The sequence below is a fragment of the Cololabis saira genome, chromosome 23 (assembly GCF_033807715.1).
Source record: "Cololabis saira isolate AMF1-May2022 chromosome 23, fColSai1.1, whole genome shotgun sequence".
In the NCBI taxonomy this organism is placed as follows: Eukaryota; Metazoa; Chordata; class Actinopteri; order Beloniformes; family Belonidae; genus Cololabis; species Cololabis saira.
In genome coordinates, this window is record NC_084609.1 from 31,889,276 (window position 1) to 31,916,950 (window position 27,675).

General features: G+C 46.6%; 1 protein-coding gene across 1 annotated transcript in view; it reads right to left on the reverse strand.

Annotated features, from left to right (window-relative positions):
• arhgef39 (Rho guanine nucleotide exchange factor (GEF) 39) overlaps positions 1 to 27,675 on the reverse strand; it is a 93,843-nt gene that overhangs the window by 25,944 nt on the left and 40,224 nt on the right. Inside the window, exons 6-7 of the mRNA XM_061714628.1 lie at positions 24,033 to 24,103; positions 9,995 to 10,123 (exon numbers count right to left, since the gene is read on the reverse strand). Coding sequence (XP_061570612.1) covers positions 9,995 to 10,123; positions 24,033 to 24,103 — 200 coding nt within the window. The remainder of the gene's footprint in view (positions 1 to 9,994; positions 10,124 to 24,032; positions 24,104 to 27,675) is intronic.

A 27,675-nucleotide genomic window follows, 5' to 3' on the forward strand; every position in this document is an offset into this window, starting at 1 on the left:
GGTCAAGACAAGCCAGTCACCTGGTTAAACACAGCAACCAAACATGGTCTCGCGTTCGCTGCAGGCTTGTTGAACTCGGCCCTGGGACTAGGGCTCGACCCTGGGACTAGGGCTCGGCCCTGGGACTAGGGCTCGAGCCTGGGACTAGGGTTCGACCCTGGGACTAGGGCTCGGCCCTTGGACTAGGGCTCGGCCCTGGGACTAGGGCTCGAGCCTGGGACTAGGGCTCGAGCCTGGGACTAGGGCTCGGCCCTGGGACTAGGGCTCGGCCCTGGGACTAGGGCTCGGCCCTGGGACTAGGGCTCGGCCCTGGGACTAGGGCTCGACCTCCTCTAGAAACAACAGTGCTCTGATGGGAAATGGACAACCACCTCCTCTAGAGACAACAGTCATCTGATGGGGATGGGACCAACCACCTCCTCTAGAGACAACAGTCCTCTGATGGGGATAGGACCAACCACCTCCTCTAGAGACAACAGTCCTCTGATGGGGATAGGACCAACCACCTCCTCTAGATACAACAGTCCTCTGATGGGAAAGGGACAACTTCCTCCTCTAGATACAACGGTCCTCTGATGGGGATGGGACCAACCACCTCCTCTAGAGACAACAGACCTCTGATGGGAAAGGGACAACCACCTCCTCTAGATACAACAGTCATCTGATGGGGATGGGACCAACCACCTCCTCTAGAGACAACAGTCGTCTGATGGGGATGGGACCAACCACCTCCTCTAGAGACAACAGTCCTCTGATGGGGATGGGACCAACCACTTCCTCTAGAGACAACAGACCTCTGATGGGAAAGGGACAACCACCTCCTCTAGATACAAAAGTCATCTGATGGGGATGGGACCAACCACCTCCTCTAGAGACAACAGTCGTCTGATGGGGATGGGACCAACCACCTCCTCTAGAGACAACAGTCCTCTGATGGGGATGGGACCAACCACCTCCTCTAGAGACAACAGTCCTCTGATGGGGATGGGACCAACCCCCTCCTCTAGAGACAACGTCCTTCTGATGGGGATGGGACCAACCCCCTCCTCTAGAGACAACAGTCCTCTGATGGGGATGGGACCAACCCCCTCCTCTAGAGACAACGTCCTTCTGATGGGGATGGGACCAACCACCTCCTCTAGAGACAACAGTCCTCTGATGGGGATGGGACCAACCACCTCCTCTAGAGACAACAGTCCTCTGATGAGGATGGGACCAACCACCTCCTCTAGAGACAACAGTCGTCTGATGGGTATGGAACCAACCACCTCCTCTAGAGACAACAGTCCTCTGATGGGGATGGGACCAACCCCCTCCTCTAGAGACAACAGTCCTCTGATGGGGATGGGACCAACCACCTCCTCTAGAGACAACAGTCCTCTGATGGGGATGGGACCAACCACCTCCTCTAGATACAACAGTCCTCTGATGGGGATGGGACCAACCACCTCCTCTAGAGACAACGTCCTTCTGATGGGGATGGGACCAACCCCCTCCTCTAGAGACAACGTCCTTCTGATGGGGATGGGACCAACCACCTCCTCTAGAGACAACAGTCCTCTGATGGGGATGGGACCAACCACCTCCTCTAGAGACAACAGTCCTCTGATGAGGATGGGACCAACCACTTCCTCTAGAGACAACAGTCGTCTGATGGGTATGGAACCAACCACCTCCTCTAGAGACAACAGTCCTCTGATGGGTATGGAACCAACCACCTCCTCTAGAGACAACAGTCCTCTGATGGGGATGGGACCAACCACCTCCTCTAGAGAAAACAGTCCTCTGATGGGGATGGGACCAACCCCCTCCTCTAGAGACAACAGTCCTCTGATGGGGATGGGACCAACCACCTCCTCTAGATACAACAGTCCTCTGATGGGGATGGGACCAACCACCTCCTCTGGAGACAACAGTCCTCTGATGGGGATGGGACCAACCACCTCCTCTAGAGACAACAGTCCTCTGATGGGGATGGGACCAACCACCTCCTCTAGATACAACAGTCCTCTGATGGGGATGGGACCAACCACCTCCTCTAGAGACAACAGTCCTCTGATGAGGATGGGACCAACCACCTCCTCTAGAGACAACAGTCCTCTGATGGGGATGGGACCAACCACCTCCTCTAGATACAACAGTCCTCTGATGGGGATGGGACCAACCACCTCCTCTAGAGACAACAGTCCTCTGATGGGGATGGGACCAACCCCCTCCTCTAGAGACAACGTCCTTCTGATGGGGATGGGACCAACCCCCTCCTCTAGAGACAACAGTCCTCTGATGGGGATGGGACCAACCCCCTCCTCTAGAGACAACGTCCTTCTGATGGGGATGGGACCAACCACCTCCTCTAGAGACAACAGTCCTCTGATGGGGATGGGACCAACCACCTCCTCTAGAGACAACAGTCCTCTGATGAGGATGGGACCAACCACCTCCTCTAGAGACAACAGTCGTCTGATGGGTATGGAACCAACCACCTCCTCTAGAGACAACAGTCCTCTGATGGGGATGGGACCAACCCCCTCCTCTAGAGACAACAGTCCTCTGATGGGGATGGGACCAACCACCTCCTCTAGAGACAACAGTCCTCTGATGGGGATGGGACCAACCACCTCCTCTAGATACAACAGTCCTCTGATGGGGATGGGACCAACCACCTCCTCTAGAGACAACGTCCTTCTGATGGGGATGGGACCAACCCCCTCCTCTAGAGACAACGTCCTTCTGATGGGGATGGGACCAACCACCTCCTCTAGAGACAACAGTCCTCTGATGGGGATGGGACCAACCACCTCCTCTAGAGACAACAGTCCTCTGATGAGGATGGGACCAACCACTTCCTCTAGAGACAACAGTCGTCTGATGGGTATGGAACCAACCACCTCCTCTAGAGACAACAGTCCTCTGATGGGTATGGAACCAACCACCTCCTCTAGAGACAACAGTCCTCTGATGGGGATGGGACCAACCACCTCCTCTAGAGAAAACAGTCCTCTGATGGGGATGGGACCAACCCCCTCCTCTAGAGACAACAGTCCTCTGATGGGGATGGGACCAACCACCTCCTCTAGATACAACAGTCCTCTGATGGGGATGGGACCAACCACCTCCTCTGGAGACAACAGTCCTCTGATGGGGATGGGACCAACCACCTCCTCTAGAGACAACAGTCCTCTGATGGGGATGGGACCAACCACCTCCTCTAGATACAACAGTCCTCTGATGGGGATGGGACCAACCACCTCCTCTAGAGACAACAGTCCTCTGATGAGGATGGGACCAACCACCTCCTCTAGAGACAACAGTCCTCTGATGGGGATGGGACCAACCACCTCCTCTAGATACAACAGTCCTCTGATGGGGATGGGACCAACCACCTCCTCTAGAGACAACAGTCCTCTGATGGGGATGGGACCAACCACCTCCTCTAGAGACAACAGTCCTCTGATGGGGATGGGACCAACCACTTCCTCTAGAGACAACAGTCGTCTGATGGGGATGGGACCAACCACCTCCTCTAGATCAGTGATTCTTAACCATAGGGCCGCGGCCCACACTTGGGCCGCGAGCGCCATCTAGTGGGCCGCCAAAAAAAATCAGTTTTGTACGTGTGGGCCGCGGGGGCCGCGGGACTGCATAGCAACTCCCAACCAAATGAGGAGAAGAAGACACTCAGCTAGCTGTACGTGTAATAGTAAGAGAAATGGTGTGTCTTTACAGAGAAAATCCTTCATTTTGCACAGAGTAGGTTTAGATCCGCCAGGATCAGGGATCGATTACTTGGGTCTGCGCCCAGAGCGAGCGAGCGCGGCGTGATGATTTATCCCGGCGCGTCCCCGCGGCCGGGGAGGTCGGCTGAGGCTGCCGCTCGGGCGGCTCCGTCGTTACTGGTGAAGGATGGTAGATGTAGATGCGTGGGCTGTAGTGTCTGCTGGACTGGACTGTTCGGGCTTTCGAAAAAACATCGGAAAGTAACTGCTGCAGCGCGACCAGAGAGCTGCGGTGCGGGCTGTGCCCGTCGCAGCTGATCAGGCTCCGATGAAACCCGACACACTGAGTCCTGACAACTTATTAATGTAAATAACTTAAAGTAAAATCAAACTAAGTTTTGTCCTCGCTGTATTTTTAAATATGCAACCCGGAATGGACAAATTCATCCTGTTCAGTCTTCCCACTGGGACAAAACCAGTGTCTCATACGTTCAGAGACTGTGGCGTCACTGAAACAAAACACAAAGTTTTTCATCAAACATATCCACTCAAGTCTGAACTGAAGTCACAGAAAAATAAACTTACCATCTTAAAACATCCTGCCCATGTCTGGGTCCAGATACAGCTGTGAAGCAGCTTTCTCCACAGTGAACATAATTAAAACTAAATATCGTTTCAGGCTCAACAATGAACACCTCCACATGCATATGAGAACCTGACACCATCCAGCCCAGATTTAAAGTCCTGACAGGAGAAGTTAGAGCTCAGTTCTCTCACTGAACGACAGAAAGTGAGGGCATAAGATTATAAGAGGGGAAGAAAGAAAAACTGCAAAACTGTTAAAGTGTTAAGATGTGTTTATATTAATTTAGTATAAAAATGTGTTGAGACAATTAACAAAGAAAAGGGGAAATTCAAACTGCTGGTAGAGAAATAAAATAAGATAGCATTTGAAAAATAAAATAAAATCTACTTTATTTTTAAGAGAAAAAAATATGTTTAATTCAAGTTAAACATGTTAATTGGCAAATATGTACTTTTTTTTATATAACAGTCAGATGCAGATGTTGATACAACTATGAGGCTACTTGAATATACACACACATATATATATATATATATATATATATATATATATATATATATATATATATATATATATATATATATTATGATGTTCTGGACCTTCGCTTGAGTACATTTTCTAAATGGACCTCTTAAAGTTTTAGTTGAATACCCCTGCTATACAGTGTTTATATTTAATGGGCCCCGGGCCACTCTGTACTGAAAAAATTGGGCCCCAAGGTCAGAAAGGTTAAGAACCCCTGCTCTAGATACAACAGTCCTCTGATGGGGATGGGACCAACCACCTCCTCTGGAGACAACAGTCCTCTGATGGGGATGGGACCAACCACCTCCTCTAGAGACAACAGTCCTCTGATGGGGATGGGACCAACCACTTCCTCTAGAGACAACAGTCCTCTGATGGGGATGGGACCAACCACCTCCTCTAGATACAACAGTCCTCTGATGGGGATGGGACCAACCACCTCCTCTGGAGACAACAGTCCTCTGATGGGGATGGGACCAACCACCTCCTCTGGAGACAACAGTCCTCTGATGGGGATGGGACCAACCACCTCCTCTAGATACAACAGTCCTCTGATGGGGATGGGACCAACCACCTCCTCTGGAGACAACAGACCTCTGATGGGGATGGGACCAACCACTTCCTCTAGATACAACAGTCCTCTAATGGGGATGGGACCAACCACCTCCTCTAGAGACAACAGACCTCTAATGGGGATGGGACCAACCACCTCCTCTAGATACAACAGTCGTCTGATGGGTATGGAACCAACCACCTCCTCTAGAGACAACAGTCCTCTGATGGGGATGGGACCAACCACCTCCTCTAGATACAACAGTCCTCTGATGGGGATGGGACCAACCACCTCCTCTAGATACAACAGTCCTCTGATGGGGATGGGACCAACCACCTCCTCTAGAGACAACAGACCTCTGATGGGGATGGGACCAACAACCTCCTCTGGAGACAACAGTCCTCTGATGGGGATGGGACCAACCACCTCCTCTAGAGACAACAGACCTCTGATGGGGATGGGACCAACCACCTCCTCTGGAGACAACAGACCTCTGATGGGGATGGGACCAACCACCTCCTCTAGAGACAACAGACCTCTGATGGGGATGGGACCAACCACCTCCTCTGGAGACAACAGACCTCTGATGGGGATGGGACCAACAACCTCCTCTAGATACAACAGTCCTCTGATGGGGATGGGACCAACCACCTCCTCTAGAGACAACAGACCTCTGATGGGGATGGGACCAACCACCTCCTCTGGAGACAACAGTCCTCTGATGGGGATGGGACCAACCACCTCCTCTGGAGACAACAGTCCTCTGATGGGGATGGGACCAACCACCTCCTCTAGATACAACAGTCCTCTGATGGGGATGGGACCAACCACCTCCTCTAGATACAACAGTCCTCTGATGGGGATGGGACCAACCACCTCCTCTAGATACAACAGACCTCTAATGGGGATGGGACCAACCACCTCCTCTACATACAACAGTGCTTCAACAAGGAATCAGATCTGGGCTCCAGCTGGTTTTGGTCTCACTGGTGCAACAAGAAAGGGTATTTTTGTGAGAAAGCTACCTCCATGTGACACATGGCTGAAGCATGTGCTAGTCCAAATACGTACACTTACACTCAGCAGGTTAACATGCAGCTTTTAGTGTGGATATCGGATCTTTTTTCCTTTCCTTTTTGCTCTCACAGTCTAACTGTAAAATACAGCACTGTGGCTCGACGAATGTCACCCACCGCAATGCTTCAGTTCACTCAAAGCTGTTAAGAGGAAGACATCAATTTAAATTGAGCGAGGAGAGGACAAAGACAGTCTGCCAAATGTGTAGTTGCAATCTGGCCGAGCACAGCGGAACGACAGGCATGAAGAATCACCTGGATGCTGTAGGTATTTGATTTTTTTTTAAACCAGTGAAGGGATAAACGAGCGCTTCTGCTAGCACACTTACTGTAGATGATGTTGCTGCACATTAAGCTGTTTTTAATCAGGGTAAACACACAGCAACCAGTTCAATAAAAAAAATAGTATAAAAGTACATACACCAATCAAAATATGGTCAGCAGCGGTCTTCCCAACATCCTACAGCAGAAATCTGCTGCACTGCAAAAACTCAAAATCTTACCAGGAATATTTGACTTATTTTTAGTTAAAATGTCTCATTTTTAGTCAAAAAATCTCATTACACTTAAAACAAGTGTCATTACCAGAAAAATAACTTATTTGACAATTTTCACCTGTTTCAAGTAAATTTTCACTTGAAATAAGTAGAAAAAAAGATTTATCTTGTCATTACAAGCAAAAAAATGTTGTTCCACTGGCAGATTTTTCTACTTATTTTAAGTGAAAATCTACTTGAAACAGGTGAAAATTGTCGTTTTTTTCCAGTGATGAGTATTGTTTTAATTGTAATGAGATTTATTTTTACTAAAAATGAGACATTTTAACTAGAAATAAGACAAATATTCTTGTTAAGATTTTGAGTTTTTGCAGTGTGAGATGAACTTTGAAGTTTTGAGATGTAGAAATGTGTGGATGCAGGACTACGTCACTTCCCCCCTCAGCTGTTTCCCTCAGGTTCAGCGAGCAACATCCATGGAGCTGCAGAACAAGACGCCGCCTTTAAATTACACCAATTTCACGTGTTTCTGGAAAAAGGAGTGACGGAAAACAACCTCTCTTAAATTCAGGTAAGAGCCGCCTGGCGTGAGCAGCCGGTGGTGGATCCCCGTCCCAGCGAGCCGGGCCTGTGTCTCTCCATGGCCGCTCTCCTGTCCCGGAGAGCTACTTAATATGTGTGAGGGGCCCCGGAGCCTCTAATCTGTAAAAGACAGAGCCTCTCTCTCCTCCGCAGCAGAGGTGGAGCCGGTGGGGAGGGAGGAGGGAGGGTCGGTGTGAGGGTGCGGGGTGGGGAGGTGCCGCGGCGGCTCTGAAGTCGGGCCTGGTGGGACCGGAGCTTTATTGGTAAAAGAGAGTCGGCGGACGAGCCGGGGCTTGAGAACTTGGATGAGAGGAAGCTTTTGAAACTTTGCACATTGGCATTAGAGAGATGAGCTGCTCTTCATCGCTCGCTCTCACCAGACACACACACACACACACACACACACACACACGCGCAACAAGGCCGCATATCGGAGCAAACAAACGCACACTCTCAGTGCCTCTCTCTCTCCCTCTCTCTCACACACACACACACACACACACACACACAAACACACACACCCTTCTTTTTTATCTTCTGGTCCGCGAGATGAAGTTGGACTCTAATTGGTCCTGGGGGAGACTGGGAGGGCGAGCAGCGCAACAATAAGGCCAGATTCTCCGGAGACAAACAAGGGGAGCGGGTGGGGGTGATGGTGCGGGGTTGGGGGGCGCCACCGCTCCACCAGCAACGGGGGAAACCACAACACCGATGAATAAAAGAAGAGGCAGCTCTCAGCTCCATTAATATCCTTGGTGATATTAGCAAAAAAATATTTCAATTTTCTGCCTAAAATCCAATAAATCCTCCTGAATAAACAGCTGCTTCACTGATCCGGCGCCGGTTTAGCGGAGGGTTTTTCCCGTCTGTTCAAGGACACGAAGCAAGAGCAGGAGGTGCAGGACGGGCGGACAGGGCCGCCACCCGTCCCTTGAAATACGGAATTGTTACTGTTACTAAGTTGTTGTTTCACAATTGTCCCACGCACGTCTGTCACACACGCAACACAGCAACATGTGTTGGTTCACTCTCTGTTATTTATTGATGTTTCAGTAAATTCAACTAAGGTGAAACAAATATATTAAACATATTATTTCCCACTACATTCAAAGTGAGATATTTCAAGCCTTTATTTGTTATAATTTTAATGATTACGGCTCACAGTTTATGAAAACCCCAAATAAAAAAATCTCAAAAAATTGAATATTTTATGAAAACAATAAACAATTCAACCATCAAAATGATAACAGATAAAGGTTTAATACAGGACTGTCTCAGAAAATTAGAATATTGTGATTTTCTGTAATGCAATTACAAAAACAAAAATGTCATACATTCTGGATTCATTACAAATCAACTGAAATATTGCAAGCCTTTTATTATTTTAATATTGCTGATCATGGCTTACAGCTTAAGAAAACTCAAATATCCTATCTCAAAAAATTAGAATATTCTGGGAATCTTAATCTTAAACTGTAAGCCATAATCAGCAATATTAAAATAATAAAAGGCTTGCAATATTTCAGTTGATTTGTAATGAATCCAGAATGTATGACATTTTTGTTTTTTTAAATTGCATTACAGAAAATAAAGAACTTTATCACAATGTTCTCATTTTCTGAGACAGTCCTGTATATCTTGCTTTGCATGTAATGAGACTATGTACCTTTTAAGTTGAATGATTGAAATAAATGAACTTTTACACCATATTCTAATTTTCCGACCATCACCTGTTGGCTTTATTTATATTTACTTGCATGTACATCTGGGCTGATGTGGACATACTGTACATAGCATTTCAGTTGCTAGTATGGCTGTCTGTACAGTCATGCAAGTTCAATGCAATTAAAGCACTTTAAACTTTAAATCAAAGCATTTTGTTTTTCATATAAAATAAATGCATTTCTATGCATTTTAGAAGTTTTGGGGATGTCCCTTTTTTTTGGCGCCTGCGCTGCTGAAATCTACGGTGGCCGACAAGGTCCAAACGCACTGCAACGGCCTAATGCGTCTCAGTTAAGGAAAACGGCTTCAAGTACAGAAACGATTCAAATTCACAAACTCAAAACCAGGTACAAAAAGAGGAACGTGGTGCAAATGAAAAAACTTGCTGCAAAAAACAAAGACAAATGCAGCATCATCAAACGCGCTGCAAATAGAGAAACGATGCAAAGCACAAAACGATATAAAACAAGAAACCATCTCCAAAAGAAAAACGCTTCATAACCGGTCACTACAACCGGAAGTGCTCCAAACCTGCACGTTTTTTCATTTGCACCACGTTCCTCTTTTTGAGTTTGTGAATTTGAATCGTTTCTGTACTTGAAGCCGTTTTCCTTAACTGAGACCCATTAGGCCGTGCGTTTGGCCCTTGTCGGCCACCGTAGAAATCGGGGCGTTCCTTATTTGTATTTCTGAAAAGGTGGCGACCCTACAGGTGGAGGTGATCAGGACCTGACCTGCAGCCTGCACCCGCATCCGGCGGCCTTTCAGCAGCTTCTGCACGCGGCACAGCTGCAGGTGGTTGTCATGGCGACGGGCGTTGTCCTGGATCCGCTGGGAGAGCTGGCTCACGGCGGTCACGGCCTCTGCAACGACCACACACAAACACAAACGCAGGTCAGTGGTGACATCGTAACTAACGATCAGAGCTGGTAGAGGAGCCAAAAATTGTACTCAAGTAAAAGTACTGTTACTTCAGAATAATATGACTCAAGTAGAAGTAAAATGTAGTCATCCAAATAATTACTTGAGTAAAAGTAAAAAAGTACTTGATGAAAAAACTACTCAAGTACTGAGTAACTGTTGAGTAACGTCTGATTTAGTTTTTTAACACAACCATTCAAACAGATAAAAGAACAAAATAATCATCTTTAGGCAAATTAAATCAATATAATAAATTAAAATGAATAAAAAATAAAAAAAAGCTTAAATTAAAATAATCTTAAAGTAAATTCAAGTACTTTAATAAATAATAAAATAAATAAAATAATAACAGAATAAAAAAATAAATTAAGCACAAGTAGCACAAAATTTCAAGCCTTTGTACTTTTCTTTTTTAACAGGCAGAACTAGAACAAGCATGAACTCATAGAAACTGTGTGTGTTTGAGTCTGTGTAAATGTGACAAAACATGCAAAAACAAACATTTTTCCCAAAGAATCACTCAGTGATGTCATGAGATTGACGCGTACGCGGATAAAAGGGATAAAAGAAAAGTAACAGCTCAACGTAGCCTAATGTAGCGGAGTAAGAGGAACAGTTTCTTCTTCACAAATCTACTAAGTAAAAGTACAAAGTATAGTGATTCAAAACTACTCCTAAAAGTACAACATTTCCCAAAACTTACTCAAGTAAATGTAACGGAGTAAATGTAACTCGTTACTACCACCTCTGCTAACGAGTAACTACATACGCTGGTCTCCATTAATGCTGACAACTTAGTAAACCCAGCAATAGGCAAGGCGAGTTTATTTGTATAGCACAATTCAACACAAGGTAATAGTGATGCACCCAATGTTCGGTAACCGAAATTGTTCGGCCGAGAATAGCAAAAAAAAAACACTTTCGGTGTTCGGTGGAATAAGTGGGGAAAAAAACAATTAATAACGGCATGTTTAGGTGACACAATCAAACAGTGAACAGCGTGGAGTGAGGGCAAGCGTGTTAAATGCAGCAAACATGTCAGCAATGTGGACGTATTTCAAAGTGGCTGAGAAGGATACAAGAATGGCTGTTTGCAATCAATGCCCAGGAGGACAATTATTCATTTGTTGTGGGTTAATCCACTTCTTTTGCACTTTTTTTACAATGCACTTTCAATGCATTTTTTTGTTTTGTTTTAGAGCCTATGTTACAATTTTTCAGTGGTCAGTTATAGGCCTAATGTAACCTCAAAGATGTCCAAAAAGTGGATTTTGCTCATTTATTTATTTTAAGTTATTGTGCTTTGTTGGTATAATGTCTGCTGGAATACTTAAAAAATGCTGGGAAATTAAAAAATGTTTAGTTGTTCATGTTCGATAACTATTTCTACCTTGTAATTTTGTAAAAGATTTTTTTCTTTGAAAAGCCACGCCTAAAGCACATTTATTTGATTTATGCAATGGTTAAAAAAAATTGGAAAAATAAAAGAAATACTGCGAAGAACCATGTTCGGTATGTTATCCGGTATTCGGCCAAGTGTTTATTATTATTTTCGGTTTTGGTCACAGATTTTTAGTGCATCACTACAAGGTATTCAAAGTGCTTTACATCAACATTAAAAGCAGCAAGACACAATTAAACAGTAAATAACAAATAAAATTAAATACAATGATAAGAAAAGAGGTAAAATAATAAAAAGCACAAGTTGTTAAAAAGTAAGGGCAGTAGGGTACAGCAGGTAAGTATTTAATTAAACAGTAATGTTTTTAGGCCTGATTTAAAGGAGCTGACAGTTGGAGCAGACCTCAGGTCTACAGGAAGTTTGTTCCACCGGTGAGGAGCAGAATAACTGAACGCTGCCTCACCAATAATCTGTGTTGTGGGAAAATACAACCTCAGACAAAAAAACACAGTTTTCAATTTGCCTTTTTTTTTATTTAATACAAATTAAGCCAGAAAGAAAAGAGATTTTGTGGGCAATATCAAGTACTTCCTTACAGCCTCCATAAGGTTTAGGAGGAAAAGTTGCAGCCAGGAGCTGCTGGTCATAAGTTTGCTGTTCTGGAGCATTCAGGCACAATGCCAAGAGGGCAAGACATCAGCAATGATCTTAAAGAACAGTTGTTGCTTCACATCAGTCTAAGAAAGATTATAAAACCATTTCCAAAGTGAGCGTAATAAGTGTTAAGGTTCATGACAGAACAACTCTGTCTGAAAACATCGTAGATACGTGACTGAGCTTCATGAAACTGCGTCTGAACAAACCAACAGACCTCTGGACGGGTGAGACCAGAACCACGTTTAGAGAAAACCCAACGCAGCATTGAAGAGAAGTGGGAGGTCCCAAACACAGCAGCAACTCCACGTCAGAGAGCCTTAAAAAGACAGAAAGGTCATGTGATGACCTTAAAGAACCGGAGCCACGTTGTGGAGAAGCCCAAAGTCAGACAGGAAACCGCTCCGTCCACTTATGGCGCATTTCCACCAGCACCTACTCGGCTCTGCTCATCTCAACTTGGCCTGATTTCTTTTCCATAACAATTCAATACCCAGATCAGAAGTAGGAGGTTGGAGTGAAGCTGCTGTGACATATTTGATTGTGTGATCTATACAAAGAAGACAACATTACTAAAGATGTAGAACCTGGAGGAGATGATAGATGTGCTGCTGGATCTGTGGCTTGTGTTCCATATCAAGTTAAAAAATGAGAGAGAGAGAAGCTTCAAGTGGCGGTCCTGGGCGCGCCGGCTCCGGAGGCGGACCAGCTGCTGGAGCAGTGCTGCGTCCGGGAGGGGGTGGTCCTGGGCGCACCTCGGCCAGCGCTGCGGATTCTGTCTGATTCTCCGTTCTGTCAAGGACACCTTCGGCCCGGCCCCGAGGGCGACCCCCCTAACAGTCTCGCCGGTCGGCCCGGCCCCGAGGGCGACCCCCCGAACAGTCTCGCCGGTCGGCCCGGCCCCGAGGGCGCCCCCCCTAACAGTCTCGCCATTCGGCCCGGCCCCGAGGGCGGCCTCCAGAGCTGTCTCGCCGGTCGGCCTGGCCCAGAGGGCGACCCCCCGAACAGTCTCTCCGGCCGGCCCGGCCCCGAGGGCGACCCCCCGAACAGTCTCTCCGGCCGGCCCGGCCCAAAGGGCGGCCTCCAGAGCTGTCTCGCCGGTCTGCCTGGCCCAGAGGGCGACCCCACGAATAGTCTCGCTGGTCGGCCCGGGCCAGAGGGCGACCCCACGAATAGTCTCGCCAGTCGGCCCGGCTCAGAGGGCGACCCCCGAACAGTCTTGCCGGTTGGCCCGGCCCAGAGGGCGACCCCACGAACAGTCTCGCTGGTCGGCCCGGCCCAGAGGGCGACCCCACGAATAGTCTCGCTGGTCGGCCCGGGCCAGAGGGCGACCCCACGAATAGTCTCGCCAGTCGGCCCGGCCCAGAGGGCGGCCTCCAGAGCTGTCTCGCCGGTCGGCCCGCCCCAGAGGGCGACCCCCGAACAGTCTCGCCGGTCTGCCCGGCCCCAAGGGTGACCCCCGAACAGTCTCGCCAGTCGGCCCGGCCCAGAGGGCGGCCTCCAGAGCTGTCTCGCCGGTCGGCCCGCCCCAGAGGGCGACCCCCGAACAGTCTTGCCGGTCGGCCCGGCCCCGAGGGCGGCCTCCAGAGCTGTCTCGCCGGTCGGCCCGGCCCAGAGGGCGACCCCCGAACAGTCTCGCCAGTCGGCCCGGCCCCGAGGGCGACCCCACGAACAGTCTCGCCGGTCTGCCCGGCCCAGAGGGCGACCCCCGAACAGTCTCGCCAGTCGCCCCGGCCCAGAGGGCGGCCTCCAGAGCTGTCTCGCCGGTCAGCCCGGCCCAGAGGGCGACCCCCGAACAGTCTCGCCGGTCGGCCGGGCCCAGAGGGCGGCCTCCAGAGCTGTCTCGCCGGTCGGCCCGGCCCAGAGGGCGACCCCCGAACAGTATCGCCAGTCGGCCCGGCCCAGAGGGCGACCCCCGAACAGTCTCGCCGGTCGGCCCGGCCCAGAGGGCGACCCCCGAACAGTCTCGCCAGTCGGCCCGGCCCCGAGGGCGACCCCACGAACAGTCTCGCCGGTCTGCCCGGCCCAGAGGGCGACCCCCGAACAGTCTCGCCAGTCGGCCCGGCCCAAAGGGCGGCCTCCAGAGCTGTCTCGCCGGTCGGCCCGACCTGGAGGACCCGGGAACCTGGAAGACCCGGAGGCCTCAGGCCCAGGGGCTCAGATGGGGATCCCTGGCCTCCTCTCCCGCTCCGAGGGGGGGGGGGGGGATAAAGAAAACATTTTCTCCTCTAAACCCTGTGTCCTCTGTCCTGTCGGTCCACCCCAGTAGCACGAGGTTGCTACACCATTATACCCACGTACAGCCAGAAACCAGTCTCGTTGTTATTATCACTGCTGAGTTTTCAATAGCAAAGAAGTACCAAAAGGCCTGGTGAGGAGGCTGTGAGCGGGGCGTTAATACAGCTAACCAAGGGCTGCCCTCGGACGCTGGAGCAGCGGCTGTGAAGTCGTCGTTTGGGGGCTGGCGCTGCGTTGCTGGCTGATTTTGTTTGATTTCATCAGTGAGCCCCTGCAAAGAACCTCACTGAGCACTGCAAATTAAAATATTCCTGGAGTCCTGATTAGTTGTGATGGTCTGCTGAGCAAGTTAGTCTGCGGACTGGGGATCTGTGAGGAGGCGCGCCTAGCCGTGGCCATATTAATTAGAGGGATGTTGGTCGGCACCGCAGGGGCCCCTGTACCCCATAATGCACTTGCTGCTTTCAAATCAGCTGAGCTGTCAGTCTGTAATATGCAAAAAAAACATCTCTCCTTAACAAGCATGGATTATTCTCTGAAATAAACTTACTTCCTCCTAAGTGTTTATCGCAAAAGCGACCCTTCCCAGGTCAGGACCGGGTAGCGCTGCTGACCATTTCAGAACAAATGTATTTAAAATGTATAGAAATCTCAGGTGGTTATATGTAAGAGAAAGAGATGACTTTATTCTTTATTCATATTTGTAAGAAATGTATCCATATCAAAAACCCTGCAAGTTCTACACAAAAAATGATGTTACAGTTCAGAAAATCAGAGCTACAGCACAAGACGTGCTCTCGGAGGTAACTTTTCACTGCCAAAAATAAAGACAAACTATGGTAAAAGAACAGTGATGTACAGAGCTACGTCTGCATGGAACCCACTTCCCAAACAACACCACCAAACTATTAACATAAAAGAAAACATACCAGAACATACCAGAAAATAACTTATTTGACAATTTTCACCTGTTTCAAGTAGATTTTCACTTGAAATAAGTAGAAAAATCTGCCAGTGGGACAAGATTTTTTTGCTTGTAATGAGAAGATAAATCTTGTCCCACTGGCAGATTTTTCTACTTATTTCAAGTGAAAATCTACTTTAAACAGGTGAAAATTGTCAAATAAGTTATTTTTCTGGTAATGACTCTTGTTTTAAGTGTAATGAGATTTTTTGACTAAAAATGAGACATTTTAACTAGAAATAAGACAAATATTCTTGGTAAGATTTTGAGTTTTTGCAGTGTAGGTTTTGCGTAGCCATGGTAACATCCCCCATAGGAATGAATGGGGCCACCGTTTTGACGTTACATTTCTGTAAACCACAGCCTAGTGAGGCTTTAATATGTTGTAGTCCAAAGCGCCTGAGTCGCTGAGCGTTTGAATGACGTCTCTATGATATAGGACAACTTACAAATTAATTTTTGAATTTTATTCTGCTTTTTGGCGTTTAGCGTTGCCACAGTAACACTTTTGACAGAGAAAAGCAATTGTAACGAAGCACGATGGAGACGCACGTGTTGATCTACGCCACACCCGGGTGCACGTTACGGTCGGGCCAAAGAAAGTGCAGAATAATAAGCGGAAGAAGAAAAGGGAAACCGATCCTGGATACTTATCTCCCCAGCGCCAACTGTTGTTTTTTTCTCGTTTGTTCTTCCACCATATCACAGTGGGATCAAGCAATACACTCTTTGCAGGGGGCGTTTTGTGTGTTTAAACTTTGGCTCATCATTGCAATATCTGCTGCCACTACTGGCATGCTGCTCTCCACATCCCAGAGATTGAATAAGACAGTTAAAAATGAGCAGAATATGGACACGTAAAAGTTATTTGATTGTACATAAACGCATCAGCGATCAATCCATATAATAGACGGTTTCAGCATGTGCAGGCGTATGGCTTGTAATCTGATCTTATTAAATGAAAACAGGGTTTCAGGAAATTTGACAAATGATACTCTGAACAGTCTTCTCTAAGCTGGTTATGAAGACACGATGGAACAGTCTTTGTTTAGGTGGGGGACTGAGATTACGCTTTTACCTACTCAGCCCGACTCGCCTCGGTTTGGTTCTTTCCCACCAGGGCTCTAACGTTCCGAGTAGATACTTTTCTGTAACTACTCTGCCGAGGTTCTAAGCTGCTGAGTCAGCTGTATCTGACATCATCACACTACAGGCCACCGATTGGTCGGGGGGGTGGAGTCAGACGTCTGAGTCAGGAGGAGGAAATCAGAGAAAGAGACTCTGACGGATTCTGGTTCATTTTATTCAACCAGCAATGGCAGCAGAAGTCTGTTTCATGATCCAACTCTGAGGTGCAGATGTTCATAAACCTGGTGCTGAGGAGAGAATTAAAAAGATCTAGACGGAGATAAGGAACGACCAGATCTACCAGGAGCTCTGTCTCTTCATAGCTGCTCACGGCTCCAGCTGACTTTTCAGCAGCACAGAGACAAACAAAAAAAAATTAAAAAGTGTCGCCGCTTGAATCTTCTCTCACTCTCATTTTTTAACTTGATATCAATAACAAGCCACAGACCCAGCAGCACATCTATCATCTCCTCCAGGTTCTACATCTTTAGTGTTGTTGTCTTCTTCCTTTAGATACACAATCAAATACATCACAGCAGCTTCTCCAACCTCCTACTTCTGCTCCAGGTGCTGAATTGTAGTGGAAAAGAAACCAGGCCGAGTTGAGTTGAGATGAGTAGAGCTGAGTAGGTGGAGTAAAAAAAAAGAAAAAAAAAAGAAGAAAAAAAAGAAAGAAAAAAAAGAAGAAAAAAAGAAACAAAAAAAGAAAAAAAAGGAAGAAAAAAAGAAAAAAGGAAAGAAAAAACAGAAAATTTATTTTTTCCTTCTTTTTTTCTCTTCTTTTTCTGTTTTTTCTTTCTTTATTTTCTTTTTTTTGTTCTTTTTTTTCTTTCCTTTTTTTCTGTTTTTTTCCTTTTTTCTTCTTTTTCTTTTCCTTTTTTCTTCTTTTTCTTCTCCTTTTTTTCTTATTTTTCTTTCCCTTTTTCTTCTTATTTTTCTTCTTCTCTACCCCCCTACTTCTAGTGAGTAGGGAACCTCAGTTCTGCCTCTCAGGGTCCTTGACTTCCTCACCAACCCCAGCAGCAGAGGATCACCCACTTTAGATTCATCACACACGTGGATTTCTATCAAGAGCGACACGAGGAACTTTCATGTGTATTTACGCACTCTGGGTCTTCTCACGTCTCTTTTCATGAGACTTTTTAACGATTATTTATTGATATTTTTACACTTTTTCGGGGAGAATTCCTCTACCGCCTGCCAAATGTGGTCTGAGCGGCTTCCATCAGTCCTAACGGCCCTCACAGACGCAGGAACTGAAATTATTTTCCTGCCATCTCACGTGGTGGGGGAGCGAGTTGCGGCTGTGTTGTCGTTGTACTATCATAATCATAATCATCAGTCATAATAGAGGTGTAACAATCCTCTCTGGATCCCTCACCGATCCGTATCACGTTGTGTACAGGACTGTCTCAGAAAAATTAGAATATTGTGATTTTCTGTAATGCAATTACAAAAACAAAAATGTCATACATTCTGGATTCATTACAAATCAACTGAAATATTGCAAGCCTTTTATTAATTTAATATTGCTGATCATGGCTTACAGCTTAAGAAAACTCAAATATCCTATCTCAAAAAATTTGAATATTCTGGGAATCTTAATCTTAAACTGTAAACCATAATCAGCAATATTAAAATAATAAAAGGATTGCAAAATTTCAGTTTATTTGTAATGAATCCAGAATGTATGACATTTTTGCATTACAGAAAATAAAGAACTTTATCACAATATTCTAATTTTCTGAGACAGTCCTGTAAGCTGAGGATGGATTTTTCTGGCTAAAAAAGAAGAAACCCTAAAGATGTGAGTTTTTTGGCACTTTTGTTTATCAGCTTCTGCTGTTTATTAAAGAAAATCAGTTCAGTTTATGAGAAGCAGCATCCTCTGTTGGGATGTGTTAAACATTCACGCAGGTATCATCCCTCACGTGTCTTCGGTTATAAGATTATTCAAATCATCTTCATAAATGTATTTTTTTATGTAAATAAATGAAATCTGTTTCACTTCGGAGATGAATAAAGTATTTTTGAACTGAATTAAATTTGAAAACACTTGTTTTAAATGTTTGTAGAACAGTCTCCACGCCATGGCCAGAAATTCAAAGACGGTTACCATGGTAACGCACCTTCAGTCCTGTCTCATCCAAGTGTCAACTACCAAGACAGTTGATGCGTTTCATTCACAAGCTCCGGCGCACAATTGGCACTTTTCCACTAGTACCTACTCAGCGCGACTCCACTCGCCTTGCCCTCGTTTGTTTCTAGACACCCAGATCAGAAGTAGGAGGTTGGAGAAGCTGCTGTGACGTATTTGATTGTGTATCTAAATGGAGAAGACAACAACACTAAAGATGTAGAACCTGGAGGAGATGATAGATGTGCTGCTGGGTCTGTGGATTGTGTTCCATATCAAGTTAAAAAATGAGAGAGAGAGAAGCTTCAAGCGGCAACGCTTTTCAATTTTTTTTGTTTGTCTCAGCGCTGCTGAAAAGTCAGCTGGAGCCGTGAGCAGCTATGAAGAGACAGAGCTCCTGGTAGATCTGGTCGTTCCTTATCTCCGTCTAGATCCTTTTTAATTCTCTCCTCAGCATCAGGTTTATGAACATCTGACCCTCAGAGTTGGATCATGAAACAGACTTTTGCTGCCATTGCTGGTCGAATAAAATTAACTTGAAAATGTAGTTTCTTGTGCTGGCCCCCCTTTTCTTTTTTCTCTTTTGTACATGGTGCAGCATCCTCTGCCGGTGGCGAAGAGCATCTCTGAATGCACAACACCGGATCCTGCAGCGTGGGAGTGAGGGGGGCAGGGTAACGGCCCGGTCAGGCGGGGGAGAGATTTGTCCGTCAAGACTCCTCTCCCTGGCCCTGCCCCTTCTCAACCTTTCCCCGACCCTGCACCCCAACCTGGGGCTTGATGATTGGGCCGGAGCTTCGTTAAATGCATGCTGGCCTGCTGTCCCCACCCCCGGTCATCCCGTTGCTGCTTCCACCTGCCTGCGGTCCCCACCCCCGGTCATCCCGTTGCTGCTTCCACCTGCCTGCAGTCCCCACCCCCGGTCATCCTGTTGCTGCTTCCACCTGCCTGCTGTACCCACCCCCGGTCATCCTGTTGCTGCTTCCACCTGCCTGCTGTCCCTACCCCCGGTCATCCCGTTGCTGCTTCCACATGCCTGCGGTCCCCACCCCCGGCCATCCCGCTGCTGCTTCCACCTGCCTGCGGTCCCCACCCCCGGCCATCCCGTTGCTGCTTCCACCTGCCTGCGGTCCCCACCCCCGGCCATCCCGCTGCTGCTTCCACCTGCCTGCGGTCCCCACCCCCGGCCATCCCGTTGCTGCTTCCACCTGCCTCGGGCCCCCACCGCCGGTCATCCCGCTGCCGCTTCCACCTGCCTGCTGTGTGCTGCTGACGTCCCCGACCCCCCAGTCTGGCCCTCAGCAGGAGGGTCCCCCCTTATGATCCAGGTCCTGGTCCAGGTTTCTTCCTCCTAAAGGGGAGTTTTTCTTGCCACTGTTTGGCTTAAGGTTTTTCTCCCACTATGGGAGTTTTTACCTGCCATTGTTTATGTAATAATTGCTCGGGGGTTTATGTTCATGTTCTGGTCTCTGGAAAGCGTCTGGAGACAACTGTTGTTGTATTAGACGCTATATAAATAAAATTGAATTGAACAAGAAGGCGCCATAAGAGTCTCTTTCTCTGATTTCCTCCTCCTGACTCAGACGTCTGACTCCAACCCCCCGACCAATCGGTGGCCTGTAGTGTGATGATGTCAGATACAGCCCACTCAGCAGCTTAGAACCTCGACAGAATAGACACAGAAAAGTATCTACTCGGCACGTTAGACCCCTAGTGGGAAAGAACCAAACCGAGGCGAGGTGAGTTGATTCAGGCTGAGTAGGTGCTAGTGGAAAAGCGTCATATGTTTACGTGATCGGGGTCAATGGCGTCTGTTAAAAACCCGCCTAAAGGCAGGGCCAAGACCTGTTTACGGTTCGGTTCTGACGGTGGCCTGGTGCCACGTCTGCAGAAGCTCTGCAATTACAACAATTAAACCCTGCAATAACGCACTGAGGGCGGGGGGGGGTGCTTGAGGAAAAAAGAGACAAAGAAACAACACAACAACAAAGCCTCTTGTGATTCTCTGCTAGCTCGCTTAAGCAGATACAGAATGATTTGAGTAGGATTTTTTTTTGTAAACTATTCCCTTTACAACACAGCCGAGCTGACTATAGGAAATGTTGCTATACATGCACAAATACATACCCCAATACAACCTAGCGCAGTTTAAAAAAGGCTTGATAATGAGAAGAGGAAGAGAAAGTGGGGCGCAGTAAGACATGTACCTTCATCTCGGAGTCAGAGGGGTTTTAATTTGTAAGCAAAGGCAGCACACCAGCGATGAGATTTTAATTGATACACATAAATAATTCCTTGTGTTCATTTGAGCTTGAGTGGGATTTTCTGTTTATTTTACAACTGAAATTAGTAATTTTCAAGATTCATGTTTAGGTTGAAGATTTTATTTATTAATATATCTCCCACTTAATGTCTTCTGGCCCACTCCCAATTAATTATGTCAAAACCCACATCAAACTCCAACTTAGATGCATATTGAGCTTTCTGTCGCTTTCATTTCCTCAGCAGCCGACCGCTGCCTCGACAATTATAACAAATGAGGAGTGAAAAGCAAAGAGGGCCTTCTCCTTTGTTCCTCAAATGAAGATAACGAGGCCGAACTTGTGCCGAGTCTGCTCTCATTAAAGTTTTACTTCACTTGTGGATGCTAGCCTTAAATCTGGCCTTTGCTCAATTCTCCTGGGGACCAAAGTGCTTGTCAGAGCAACCGCAACGGGTTCATCTGCAGATACCACCGAGAGGAACCGCATCTGTCCTTTCATTCACACATGAAACGGATTACTAGAACTGCTCTCCGTGGCCTTGGTGATCCTACCAAGATGAGGAAAACCTGGTACCAGTGATGCAGAGATGTTGGTCCTCGTACCGTTAACTTCAACACTGGACAACTGCAACTCCTTTAAAGCAGGACGTCAAATATCTCAGAACCGCTCCAGCTGGTCCAAAGTGCTGGTCTGCAATGCGACTGCGATTCTGTTGCGATGTTCCTGCGATGCTCCTGCAACGTGTCTGCGATACTCCTACGATGCTCTTGCGATGCTCTTGCGATGCTCCTACGATGCTCCTGCGATGCTCCTACGATGCTCCTGCGATGCTCCTACGATGCTCCTGCGATGCTCCTGCGATGCTCCTGCGATGCTCCTACGATGCTCCTACGATGCTCCTGCGATGAGTCTATGATGCGTCTGAGATGCTCTTGTGATGCTCCTGCGATGCGACGCGACTGCGATGTTTCTTCAATGTTCCTGCGAGGCGTCTGCGATGCGTCTGCGATGCTCTTGTGATGCGTCTGCGATGCTTTTGTGATGCGTCTGCGATGTGACTGCGAGGCTCCTGCGATGCTTCTTCAGTGCGTCTGCGATTCGTCTGCGATGCACTGCGATGTTCCTGCGAGGCTCCTGCGATGCTTCTTCAGTGCGTCTGCAATTCGTCTGCGATTCGTCTGCGATGCACTGCGATGTTCCTGCGAGGCTCCTGCGATGCTTCTTCAGTGCGTCTACGATGCGACTGCGATGCGACTGCGAGGCTCCTGAGATGCTTCTTCAGTGCTCCTGCGATGCACCTGCGATGCACCTGCGATGCGCCTGCGATGCGACTGCGATGCTCCTGCGATGCTCCTGCGATGCTTCTTCAGTGCGTCTACGATGCGACTGCGATGCGACTGCGAGGCTCCTGAGATGCTTCTTCAGTGCTCTTGCGATTCATCTGCGATGCGCCTGCGATGCGCCTGCGATGCGCCTGCGATGCGCCTGCGATGCGCCTGCGATGCTTCTTCGATGCGACTGCGATGCGACTGCGATGCGACTGCGAGGCTCCTGCGATGCTTCTTCAGTGCGTCTACGATGCGACTGCGATGCGACTGCGATGCGACTGCGATGCGACTGCGATGCGACTGCGATGCGACTGCGATGCGACTGCGATGCGACTGCGATGCGACTGCGATGTTCCTGCGATGCTTCTTCAGTGCGTCTACGATGCGACTACGATGCGACTATGATGCGCCTGCGATGCAACGCGACTGCGATGTTCCTGCGATGCTTCTTCAGTGCGTCTACGATGCGACTGCGATGCGACTGCGATTCATCTGCGATGCGACTGCGATGCGACTGCGATGCGACTGCGATGTTCCTGCGATGCTTCTTCAGTGCGTCTACGATGCGACTACGATGCGACTATGATGCGCCTGCGATGCAACGCGACTGCGATGTTCCTGCGATGCTTCTTCAGTGCGTCTACGATGCGACTGCGATGCGACTGCGATTCATCTGCGATGCGACTGCGATGCGACTGCGATGCGACGCGACTGCGATGCTTCTTCAGTGCGTCTACGATGCGACTGCGATGCGACTGCAATGTTCCTGCGAGGCTCCTGCGATGCTTCTTCAGTGCGTCTACGATGCGACTACGATGCGACTGCGATGCGACTGCGATGCGACTGCGATGCGACTGCAATGTTCCTGCGAGGCGTCTGCGATGCTCTTGTGATGAGTCTGCGATGCGACTGCAATGCTTCTTCAGTGCTCCTGCGATGCTCTTGCAAGGCTCTTACGATGCGTCTGCGATGTGTCTGCGATGCTCCTGCGATGCTCTTGTGATGCATCTGCGATGCGACTGCGATGCTTCTTCAGTGCTCCTGCGATGCTCTTGCAAGGCTCCTCCGATGCGTCTGCGATGTGTCTGCGATGCTCCTGCGATGCTCTTGTGATGAGTCTGCGATGCTCTTGTGATGCTCCTTCCTCTGGGGGAGAGCTCAGCACACAGACGTCCTCTGCACCGCTGGTATTTTAACTTTCCATCTCAGCCAGGACTGACCCTGAACCGTCTCTTAGCTGTGTTAGCTGTGTTAGCTGTGTTAGCTGTGTTGCTACTGGCAGAGACTGCTGGGAGACGTCCCATGATGCACTGGGCTGTTTCCAGACACGGCTGTCTTTAGTCTTGTGTTTGTACATGTCATTCTTACTGTGCTCTCATTTATGTCTCAGGCAGATATTCCCAGACTAATCTCTGTTAGGGCTCCTGCCAGTAAAGGTTATTTGGTTTTAAGACTTTAAAAAGACTTTTTAATGCCACTCATAAATAAACCGTGAAGTCCAACTTCAAAGTAACGCAAACTCCTCCTTTGTTACCACTGTCATCTCCTGGAGGTTTACTGAATCAAAGTGAAGATTTGATACAACCCCATGGTTGTTTTAATGAATTGACGTTATATGAGTGAGTACCTTGCCATGATATGACTTCTGTTGCTAATTGGTGCCGTTCACATCAATTCTTTACTTTAAAGCCAACTACAGTTTAATGAGTCAGTAACATGTCTGCAATAACACTCACTTGAAAGCTGAGTGAACTCTGGGTGATCTGGACTCGTGTTGGCTGCCAGGTCCTGCAGGAAATGCTCATACCTAAAAAACACAAGATGAACACGGTCAGGGTGTGTGGAACATCTAAGAAACCAGCAGACGTCTGGAACAAGGTCCTGCAGACAGACACTAAGGTCATCTTATGGGATATTTGGCAAATCTGGGAACTAAATCGTTACCAAGAAATCTCTTCACCAATGTGTTTCTAAAGGTGTCTATAACATGTCCTAAAAAGTTGAAATTCAACTCCTGGGGGGAAACTGCACAAAGTCGGGGTACCAATAACCGATTTTTGAAAAATCGAAAATGCTTAATTTGGCCTTAATTAACTTGTGAGGGGTCAAAGTAGGGTTTTTTTTTTATGATTCTGAGTTCATTTATAGCATTTGTTTTTCACTACAACCATTCCTTAGTGGAAAAACTGCCACACCTTTTTTTGCATTTACATAATATTGCATTTATTACAATTCGTGTCACATTAGTCAGAGTAAACAGTGATCCCCCTTGTGGAATGCTTTATGAGTCAATGTCTGAGTATCCCTCATCAATGCCATCACTTTTAAAGTAGTCATAGCTAATGAAAGTAATATACTTTGCATGTACACACAAATGTTACTGACCTCAACAGAGTCGATTATTGGTTATTGGTTATTGTTACTGTTGGTTATTGTTGGTTATTGTTACCCCAACTTTGTGCAGTTTTTTATGAGGTTCCCCCCAGGAGTTGAATTTCAACTTTTTAGGACATGTTATTAGACACCTTTAGAAACACATTGGTGAAGAGATTTCTTGGTAACGATTTAGTTCCCAGATTTCCAGACGCTTCCCTTACTAAGAGAAACGTTTGGTGTTGTTGTCCAGAACCATGTTTGGAGGAAACCAAACTACATTTATATGCTGCCCCTGGGTCAAGTCATCAAGAAACAACATACAGTACCATTGTTATGCCAACGACACTCAGTTATATGTTCCATTAAGAGCCACCGATCAGAGCAGTCTCACCCAACTCACCGCCCGTCTTTCCCACATCAATTCCTGCACATCCCAAAGATTTCTCAAATTAAAGCGGCACAACGTAACTTTCAGCTTTTGTTGATTTTGGCGGCTCCTTTGGACAAAAGCGGTAGTGCTTTACCAGAAAGAACACTACATTTCCCATGAGCACCAGCGCGTACTGCCGGAAAACTCCTGTCCCCGTCGCTGCATTTGTTTTGATAGTGAATGAAATAAGACGGGACGGACTTTCAAAACTACTTTTCTGTTTTCAGCGGTCGTTTGCAGGATGGATAGTGAAGAGGTAATTAGTGATGCACCGATTGTTTGGTAACCGAAATTGTTCGGACGAAAATGGCAAAAAAACACTTTCGGTGTTCGGTGGAATAAGTGGGGAAAAAAACGAACAATTAATAACGGCGTTGTAATATAAATAGACTGGTCGCTCCGTAACTGTTGCGCACCACATAAATAGTTGGCCAACCAAAAACTAACCACATAAGAATTTAACTAACATTCACCAGCAGGTGGAACCAAAACAACATAAATCAATCTATTACAGGTGCGTTTAGATGAGGAAATCAAACGTGGAAGAGCGTGGAGTGAAGTGGTGCGGTGCAAACATGTCAGCAGTGTGGAAGTATTTTAGAGTGGCAAAGAATAATACAAGAATGGCCGTTTGCAATGAATGTTCTGCTCAAATATCTAGAGGGGGCACATCTGCAAAGTCTTTCAGCACTACAAATTTGATTTATCATTTGAAATGATAAAAAATGTATTTTGCTAATTTATTAATTTTAAGTTATTGTTCTTTGCTGGTATAATGTCTGCTGGAATATTTAAGAAATGCTGGGAAATTAAAAAAATGTTCAGTTTTTTTATGTTCAACAAATGTTTTCTACCTTGTAATTTTGTAAAAGATTTTTTTCTTTTAAAAGCATGCCTAAATCACATTTATTTGATTTATGCAATGGTGAAAAAATTGGCAAAATAAATGAAAAACTGCGAAGAACCATGTTCGGTATTGTTCGGTATTCGGCCAAGTGTTTATTATTATTTTCGGTTTCGGCCACAAATTTTCATTTCGGTGCATCACTAGAGGTAATGTATCTATTTTTGGCTAAACAATAAAATATGACAATGTTGAAAATCACTAAGTTCAACTTGGTTTTATTAGTGAAGTCTCCCCCGCCCCCCGTCCTGTTTCAGCATTTCTACTGCACCTTTTTCCTGTCACGTTTTTTAGAGGGACTTTGTCATAAATAAGTAGTCCAACATAATTACTGACAAAACAAAAAAATACTTTATAACCTGTGAATAACTGAGCGCCCATTCCTTATATTTTTCCCTGACCAGAGTATTCCAGAGACAAATGTGAGGACAACTGAAGGTTCCTGCTGAAGAAACCATCTACGGAGAGTTCCTGCTGCTGCTGAAGGTGGATCTACAGATCTACAGGCTGGTGAATGATGGGGGTACTCAGTATTGTGCCCCGCCGCCCTTTAAGAAGGCACTGCTAAAATCAAACCCGTCTGTTTTTATGTACATTTTACCAGGATGCCTCTTCTTTCTTGAAACCAAGGTTATAGGGCTGGGCGATATGGACCAAAAGTCATATCTCGATATTTTCTAGCTAAATGGCGATACTCTATATATATCTCGATATTATTTCTGTGCCTTAATTGGGGTTTCCCCCAAAGCATTATAGCATAGCATCTCTGTTAGCTTCATTTTTTTCTGAGGCAAACCCTTAAAACAACAGTCAGTTTTAATACAAAGCCTCGTGCCAAATGTCACACAGGTTCCTTTATTAACAGAGGTCTGCACAATATCAAAATGTATAAAACAAATGAAATAAAAATAAATTGCCTGCATATATAGAATAGAATAGAATAGAATAAAAATGCTTCTTGAATAAAATAAAACAAATATCCCTTTCCTGCATAGCAATTAAATTAAAATACACTGTAATTAATACAATGTAGACAGTAGCAGGCAGACTTTCCACTGAGGTTGACAGTTCAAATAACAGTGCAAATAACAAAACATTTGTGCAAATCTCAAATAAAACATTCAAGTCAATTTGTCACAAAATAAGCTATATCAAAATCATTAAAAAAAAAATGTAAAAAAAAAAAATTTTTTTTTTTAAATCGATATAAACGATATTGTCTCGTACCATATCGTGTTTGAAAATATATCGATATATATTAAAATCTCGATATATCGCCCAGCCCTACAAGGTTCTACACATTTGTCCGGCATGCCTGCCTGTTAAGGGTGTACCTTGTAACCATGGCAACCTCCGAGCAGCTGACAGTCCCTCACGTTGGGATCAGTCAATAAAAATCAGTGCCATCACCACAAACGTGTCACATTTTTATTCTCTGCTTAAATTGACGTTTGGAAAGAGCATCAGCTTCCCCCCCAAAAAACATCCAATCTTTTTTCTTCAAGGACAGCGTGACCTTGAAGTGCATTGATGAGTGACACTGATCTCCCGTGTGTCTGGCGCGGCCCGTCTCCCTGGATCTGCTCAGACACGGCGGTGCCACAGGAACACGCCATTAGTGAAGCCTGCAGCCTGCACAGCACGGCCGCGCAGACTTTGATGGCACGAG